General features: G+C 55.9%; 1 protein-coding gene across 2 annotated transcripts in view; it reads right to left on the bottom strand.

Moving 5' to 3' along the window:
* GRM4 (glutamate receptor, metabotropic 4) overlaps positions 1-5,634 on the bottom strand; it is a 20,437-nt gene extending 14,803 nt beyond the window's left edge. For both annotated transcript variants that reach the window (XM_009084957.1, XM_009084956.1), the window contains exon 1: positions 5,409-5,634. In XM_009084957.1, the coding sequence (XP_009083205.1) occupies positions 5,409-5,520 (112 nt within the window). In that variant the 5' untranslated portion in view covers positions 5,521-5,634. The remainder of the gene's footprint in view (positions 1-5,408) is intronic.
* Positions 5,635-8,646: the final 3,012 nt, after the last annotated feature.

The raw sequence follows: 8,646 nt of genomic DNA on the forward strand, positions 1-8,646 counted from the left end.
CTGCCACTAACCCAGATTAAGCAAAGGTCGGTGTAATTAGCACCTGGGGCAGGGAGATATTCCCCGTGCAGGACCCCGGAGAGGAGCAGGGCAGGGTGGGGTGTGAACAGGCTCCAGGGGGTTCGCTCCCTATGTGGGGCTGGAGGGAAACTGGGGGAACTTGGGCCCTTGGGGGCAGGAGAAGTGGGATCTGCTGGGTGCTGAGCACGCAGTGAGGGAGCTGTGGGGATGGGGGCACAGCTTGCCCAGCCTGTACCTTCTGGCTGGGGGTTGGGGCTTTTTTCCTACAGAAAGAATTTGGGCTGATTTGCTGTTTGTTTCCCATATGGGGAGCCAGATGGAGGGAGAGGAGGGAGTTGGATAAACAGACACCCGGACAGACAGATCAGCCAGGCAAGGGGCAGCAGCAGGCAGTGCCGGCAGGATGGGCATGTCCCTCCCGGGGTCACTCACCCGGTCACCGCAGCGCTCTGCCAGGGCCTCGGCTCGGGCTAAGGAGCCCGTGCAGCTTAATTACAGTTTCCATGGCAATAAATGGACAAAATCCAACAGAAGCAGCAGTTAGCAAACACGAGAGCCTCCCAAACGCCCTGGCACAGCCTTGGCGTGAGCACACGCGTGGCAGCTCGGGCTGGCACGGCACACGCGGCACCAGTGGCACCAGTGCATCCCAGTGCGGCCGGAGCGATCCTGGCTTCACGGGACAGGTCTGTGCCAGGGTCCTGCACCAGCAGTTTGCTCCCCGTGCCCCAGGGCAGCGTCGAGCATCCCTGGGATCCCACTGCGCAGCGAGTGCTTTGGGTGCACTTGTGCCAGGGACTGTCTTCCTGCAGAGCCGGGAGGAGGAGGACGGAGGAGATGGGCCCATAAATAAACAAGAAAAGAGACTAAATCGATGGCAATTCAGATATGACCATGTTACTTGGCTGCTCCATTAAATCAAACTAACCAGGGACGTGGCTCCTCCAGGTAACAGCCCGCAGGGCTCAGAGCCCCTGGTTCCCGCAGCAGATCCTGACAACACCATTCAAGGCTTTTGTCATCTTAATGAATGAAAACTTCACAATGAAGAAAAGAGGTCCAGGGGGTCGGGGGCAGTGGGCAGGGTTGCATGTTTTGGGGAGCTCTGTTGCTCAGCCCCAGCACCACAGTGGAAGAGGATTTGCCAAGCGATGCTCCCACTGCCTTTGCACAAAAATCCATTTAGTCAAAACACTCCTCTGAAGCAGGAAATTAAAGTGAGGAGGCAGCAGCAGCGATGAGGAGGAGGTGACCACTCTCCCTGCACTTCTCCCCGACCTGGGGCAAGGTCTGACTCTGGGGGAAGATAGGAGGTGAGGTTTGGGGACACCTTTCCTCCCCCAGCTTTGGGAAAGGACCAAAGAGGAGCAGGAATAGAGGGAAAAGCCTCCAGGATGAGGGTAACACCCCACAACCAGCAGCTGGAGGCAGTTTGGAGACAGGCACCGGGCTGGAGGATGCTCAGACGAGATCCCACGCGTGCCGTCGCTGATGGATGGCAGCACAGGACACAGGGCAACTGTGGCAAGAAACAGCCTCAAAAACTGAGCCCATCTCCACACCTCTCATTCAAGTGCTGCCTGTGCCATCCTCAGGCACACGGCCACGGCCCTGCCAGCAGCATCATCCCCAGCCCAGTGGGATCTCTCCTCCCCTGGCATCACCAGGGCCCCAGGGACTCTCCTCGTGCTGCTGGGGTTGGAGCCTGTTGTCAAACACGGGGCAGGGTTTAATCTCCACCGTTCCGGCTCGCTGGGAGCGCAGCCGCTCTGGGCTCCCCTCTTGATTGCAGGTGGCTAATTAGCGTGCGCTGGCTCTGACATGCACATCACTCAGGGGGCTGTGCCAGGGCTCCTGCAGTCAGTGCCTGCCAAGTGTGCAGCTAGCAGGGATCCGGGGAAGGGGACCGGGATCAGCCGTGCTGGAACGGCGATGTGCGTGTGTCCCTGCCACGGTGAGCCCCCCGGGCCGTCCTGGGCACCCTGAAGAGGGATCAGTAACCAGCACCTGCACATCTCCCCTGCTTGCCCCTGGCTCCCACCCCAACCACAGCCCTGCACACGAGACTCAGACTCTGTGGTCAAACCTTCTGCCTTAACACTTGGGAGAGGCTTTTTGGGGGCGACATCCTGGTGCATCCACCGAAAGTAATGAACCCAGCGAAAACCAGAAAGAGACAGCCAGGAATGTCACATGGGGATGAGCAAATGCATCACAAATATAAATCAGCCTCTTAACTAAAAATATAGAAAACTCAGTGAAGGATAAAACAATAGAGGGGGGAAATGACAGTAAAATTGATCCAGGCACATGACTAAGGAGTCCTGCACTGGGCTGGAAATATTCCCCTCTTCACAAACCCAGCACTGCACATTCCAACACAGCACAGCACACCATGCTCACCAGCTCCACTACTTAAACATCAACCCAATTCCTCATCTCCGAGCGCTCAGCAGCAGTGAAGACATCAAGGACCCAGAACCAAAGGGCTGTGGATGGGTCTGTCCAAGCACTGGGACAATTCCACAGGTCATGGGAATCGGGAGATGCTGGACAGAGGGGCTGGGGACACCTCAACGCTGCTCCTGCCATGTGCAATGGAAATCCATTCCCTGTGCAGGATGCTCTGGGGAGTGGGATATTTTTTGGGAGAGGGATGCTTTGGGCAGCACTTAAAACACTTCAAAACAGCTGAAGGAAGTTCATCCTTTGCAGACTTAACATCTCTGCAACGCTACCACCCAAAAAAACCAGCACTAGTTAATAAGGACTCTCCAGCCACCAGTGCTGCCACCAGCAATCGCCAGGGGCCAACAGCATCCTCACCAGAGTGACTGCAATACGGAGAGAGATACAGAGATGAATAAACAGAGATATAAGAGCACCCGGGTCAGTCTGTCACTGTAGCCCAGGGCCAGCCCCAGCTGCAAGAATAACCCATCTCCAGGGCAAGTTTCTTCCCCACACTGTCATCGGAGGTCGGTTTGTGCCTCGAGCAGAAACGCTTTGCACTGCGATGTGAAGCTTCAACGTGAGGCTTTGCTAAAAATTGAAACTGAAGGTCAAGTTGATAATGCATCAGAAAGCAAACAGCTTGAGTGCGAGCTGCTAACGACAGCAATGAGCATTATTGCCTGATGGAAATAAAACCCGACTCTGAAGGCTCAGGCTTGGCATGAGAAATGAAGCAGAGCACTGTGGGGAGGAGAGCGGGGAGACGCTCACCCCGATCTGGGGTCAGAGCAGAACCCCCAGGCAGAGCCAGCACAGCCTCTGCCACACATCCCAGCAGGGACAGATCCTTCTCCCCGTCCCAGTGGACCCACACTGCTGCAAAGGTGTTTGGTACCAGCAGAGCCTTTGGTGCAGAGGAAGACAGGTGAAGCAGGCACAGCCTGGTTGCTCCTCCAGCCTGGCAGCTGCCACCCCAGAGGGCAGGGCTAGGGGTGTCAAAGGGAAAAAAAGAGAAAAGAAGCAGCATGTTCTGGGTCCAGCCTCGCTGCTATTCATGGCTGCAGAGATACCTCTGTGGGCACAGCAGTGTGGCCAACCCCGGGCGCTCGCAGGGAGCGACGCTCCAGGGAGCAGGGGGATCCCACCCGGGGCCCTGTGCTGGGGCTGGAACAAACAGCTCTGACAAACATCCACGCTGGGGACCCACTGCCCTCACACCACTGCTGCACCACAGCCACGGGAATTCTGCTTCTTGATAACTAAATTATCACTAATGCACATAATCGTCGGGTTACGTGGTACACAAATTACAGGAGTGCCTCGGCCCCGGATTAACACGCGGTCGCTTCAGCTCCACAAACACTTGTTTACTCTGCAATTACACTGTCAGATCGTTCACATCTGGTTAGAGGAGCTCAGGGTAACCACAGGTATCTCAAAGGAGAAGTGCTCGTGCCACAGCAGGACCACGAGTCTCAACCACTGCTCCTCACTGGTGCTCCGTGGGGGAGGAGTGTGTTTCTCTGCATCAGCCCACTCCCCCCAGCCACGTGCAGCGCAGCACCCAGACCCCGGGGGGCTGCACCCATGGGTGGGGCAGCAGAGCATCCTCCAGCCACTCCCCAGGACCTGCCAGGCACTGCACACACCCAACGGTGCCTGTGCATGTGCAGATCCACACATCCCCTGCGGCGACTACTCCGGCGCATCCCCACGCACTCCTCCTCGCAGAACCACAGCCCCGTGAAAATATTCTGCTTTTCAAGTGAAAATCCTGAAGAGCAGCTTCCAGGTTGGATCCCCAGATGGGTTCCTCTGCATATTAAAAGCACAGCCGGCTCCAGAGCCAGGGCGCGCGCGCGAGACGGAATTAACGCTGTTCCTATTTATAGGGCTTTGATTAGGAGCTCATCACCTAGAAGTTTTTATTCCCTTGATCCATTTATAAGGCCATAACACAGTTTGACTGGCTCCAGATAGGATGGTGTCCCACCGACTTTGCCAGAACCTAATGTGCCATTCAGCACACTTAAGCCAGTAATAGGCAGCAGCCTGCGCTCTGCAGGGTCTTAACTGTCTCACAAAACACCCTTTAGCTCCCGTCTCGCCCCACACGCCCAATGCTGTGGAGCTAAGGTGATACTGGAGCTGGGAGGGACCCCCAGTGCTGTGCCAGCCCCTCAGAGGGTCTCGAGGCAGCTCTGAGCTCTTGGTAATGCACCCACAGCAGCAATTCCCAGGGCTCCTCACCCATCCTGGCCGCCCCAGGGTCGATGCTTGGGTACCCACAAGCTCTGAGGCTGCTCCCAAGGCTGCTAATCCCCCCTAAGCATCCCAGAGCTCCTGTCAGCAAAATGCTTTCTGGCTCCAGACAAATCCTCCCAAAGAGTTTTGCTGAGCACAGACTTCCCTCCTGTCCAAAGCCCATAGACAAATTAAAGCACCTGCCCTCAGGGATAATTCCACTAAAATTGGGCGAAGCACGCGGTGGTGCCAGCTTCATTTTCTGTTAAAACCTGGGACTATTTGTAAGAGTCTTTTCTTCTGGAAAGCGCCAGCACCGTGGCTCAGCCGCGGTGGGAGAGGGTCAGACCTCTCTTCTCCCAGGCAACCAGCAGTAGGACAAGAGGGCACGGACTCAAGCTCTGCCAGGGGAGGTTTAGGTTGGATATTAGGAAGAGAATTTTTACAGAAAGATTAATCAGATATTGGAATGAGCTGTTCGGGGAGGTGGTGGATTCACCAGCCCTGGAGGTTTTCAAGCTGAGACTGGATGTGGCACTTAGTGCCACGGTCTAGTAACCACAGTAGGGTTGGACTCAATGATCTTTGAGGCCTCTTCCAACCCGGTTGATTCTATGATCCCTCCATCCCATCCACTGTCTTTTCTCCTCCATCCCCAGCTGCTCTCAATCCAGGAGAAACTCACTCACCATCCTCCCTGGACTTCTGGATGAAGGCCTCCACACCACTCTCGCCGTAGCTGCCCTCGGAGGCCAAGGTGGAGACATAATTCCACTTGAGGGCTTTGACAATGTCCACCATGGCCTGGGCCTGGTAGGTGTCCGACGGGACGACGCGGGAGAAGAAATCGTAGCGGCTGTTGTCGCTCAGGTCTGGCGCGGTGGAGGCATAGCTGATCTGGGGGATCTGGGATGGAGGAAGGAAAGGCAAAGCATCAGGAGAAGGAGGTGATCTCCACCCCACTGCAGTTTCCTGGCCTTGCCCATGCTCCCAAAGTGCAGCTCTGGGGGGAGAGGGAGGTGGGAATCGAGGCAGACCATGGGTCAGGTGAAGCGTGTGCCACCAGATGGATATAGGGTGCTCTGGGAAACATCAGGGCTGGGGGAACCACCTGCAGCTCAGGGACACTTCTGCCCTGGCCACCACTGCCAAAGTCTCTCCTGGGCTTCCTGCCTCAGGAAGGATGGATCCAACCCACCCCGCTGGGTCCTGCCCACCCAAGACATAAATAAGTTCTTTAAATTAACCAGAGCCGTCGCACCTCTCACAGCGCGTTGGAATGATTTAGCACCGCAGGACCAGGCGATGTTTAACACTTACAAAGCACTTTCCATCTCCAAAACACACCACACATCCTCATTTATCTTAAAGATGGAAAAGGCTTATTAAATTATCAAGCCCAGGTTCTCCCCAGTAGCCTGAAGCTCCCTACCAAAGACATCCCAAGTAGGCAGACAGCCCCATCCGTCTCTCCCGGTCCCGCTCCCGAGCTGGTACCTGTCCCAGGTGCGGGAGGGGCTGGCAGAGCCCTGCCCCAGGCCAGGGGCTGCAGCACAGGGCAGCACTCTGCAGGCAGAGACAGCCCTGCCTGGAGCAGGAGCACCCCAGGGAAGGGTCCAGCCACCCACCACCCTCTCACCTTCCCACAGGTGCTGCTCTACTGCAGGACAGAGCGAGTAGAGGAGGAACAGCCCAGGCCATCGCTGGCCCCAAACCACCCCAGGGACAAGGGGGTACAGAGCAGTGATCTCCAGGACTCTGCCCCTCTGCTCTTCCCTCTGATCTGGTTTAGGAGTAATTGCAGCCACAGGGAGCTGTGAGGGATCCCGGTGACGGGATCCCGGTGACTCTCCAGGCTCAGCAGGCACCAGTTCAGGCTCCACCCAGCGCCCCTCCCCAGTAACCAGCCATCCCCTTCCCAGCACTAGAGACACCTGGGTGGGCTTGGAGAGGCCTGGGGAGGTTCGGGGCGTGCAGGAGTCCTGGTTTGTGTTACAAGATCCAGCCACACTGCTGGGTACCCACCTGGGGAGCTGTTCCCAAGGACGAGAAGTGTACCAAGGCCACCCCACAGACCCTACTTGGTCTCCCAGCCCTCCCAGCCCCAGGACATACTCCATCCTCCTCTGCTCCTGCATATCCCAGCTTCTCCTTTGTTTCTCTGTTATTTCCCCTCTCCCACTCCTGCCTCTCTCTCTATTAAATGCGATTCCAGTGTTATAAACCCACGACTCCACCTGAATGCTAAAAGGCCCCTGGAAAGGAGCAGCCACCTTCTACCTGCCTGCGAAATAGGAGATGAAAAAAGGGAGAGATGGAGAAGGAGTGGGAGAGGAAGGAATCTTTATCAAGGCACAAATAGGATTACTCCCTGTGACAATCTGCTTTGTGCTCCGTTCCGAGGGGCTCTGATCTGCTCGTTGGGGATCTGTGACTGGCGCCAGTGCATGAGACTCGATTAAAATTCTGCTCAGCAGGTGAGGCACTCGCCTGGCAATCACTCATCCCGGAGGGAGCGGGGGGAGCTGCTCCTGGCTCCTCTGCCTCCTCCCTGCCGCGGCAGGATGGACAGCGCTCGGGGTGCAGGCGATGCAGGCACGGGAAGCAATAGTGCCAAAGGTGATTCGGGGGCAGGGATGCAATCCTGCCTTTCCAGAGGATCCTTTCCAAGTGATTTTTCCACTGCAAAGTGTTTTGGTTTAAACAGATCCCTCCTCCCCTGCAGGGCGCTGGTGATGGAGACTTCCCAGCTATTCCCCGTGCCACTGCCATCCCATCCAAGCTCAGTCTGGAATTAACCCCCGGGCTGCCCATCCTGCTCCAAACCCAGCTGGAAAACAAAGCTCAGGAAATACCTGTTGATCCACAGGCTACGAACTGTAAGCTGTATTTTAATAAACAAAAGGAAAGAGGTTTTTCTTTCACTCCTCTGCTGTGGATGAAAGTGAAAATAAAACACCAGTTCCCAGATGACCATTTCAGAGATTTCTTCTGCCTTTTTCCCCCTCTGCCTTTTTGATAGCCCAACTCCTGGCACTAGCTATTTTCTCAGATAAAAGACAAAAGTCCTTTTAGGTCCATAAAAGCAAAATGCAGGTAGGGAATTCAAGGTTCTTAGAAAGAAGGATGAGGTGGGAAGGGGGAGTGGAAAACAGATCTCGGCTGCATATTTGGGCACTGGTGGTCCTTTGCCTGGCTCATACCCAGCCTGGGATGAACACCGGATTGAGGGGGCAGGAAATCCATGGGGCCAGCTCTCCTGCACCCCAAAACTTCCTTATCCCACCAAGAATGGGGAGTAACCCCAGAGCAGCGAGTAAAACCTCTGTCCTACCTTTTTTTGAACCAAACCCCAGAACTGGCTTCATCCTGAAGCACCCCGAGCCTGGAGCAGTATCTGCCGGGCCATGAGAGCAGGAGCCGAGTTGGGGGCGACATCCTGCTCCTCCAGCCCGCTGGGTCAATGCACTGGTGAGTCTGACTTCAAAAACACTGCGTAAGAAATCCAGGAGCTTTTCCATCATTATCACCCGTCGTTAGCATCCATCGTTAACGCGGCTCGGGAGCTGCTGCGGCAGGGGGACAGGATCCCCCCCCTCCCCCGGGACAAGGACAATTAGGCAAAGGTGGTGATTTCAACACATCCCAGGCGAGCCTGAAACCATCTCTCCGAACATCAGCCTGAGGAGCCAGGAGGCAAGGAGCTGAAAAGCACCGAGGCCACTGCAGAGGTAGAGCTGGGCACACCGGTCGGGAATCCCCCCAGGCAGGGACTCCTGCACCACCCCCGTGCCAGAAACACGGTCGGGAGCAGCTAATTCCCTACCCATAATTATTAATTTCATGCATATCTTATGCAAACCTCTGGTTCGCCGACAAGATGGAATTGATTTAATTAGAATTTCCATCATCGAGCCATTTGGATGG

Source organism: Acanthisitta chloris, unplaced genomic scaffold (assembly GCF_000695815.1).
Source record: "Acanthisitta chloris isolate BGI_N310 unplaced genomic scaffold, ASM69581v1 scaffold23951, whole genome shotgun sequence".
NCBI classification, from domain to species: Eukaryota; Metazoa; Chordata; class Aves; order Passeriformes; family Acanthisittidae; genus Acanthisitta; species Acanthisitta chloris.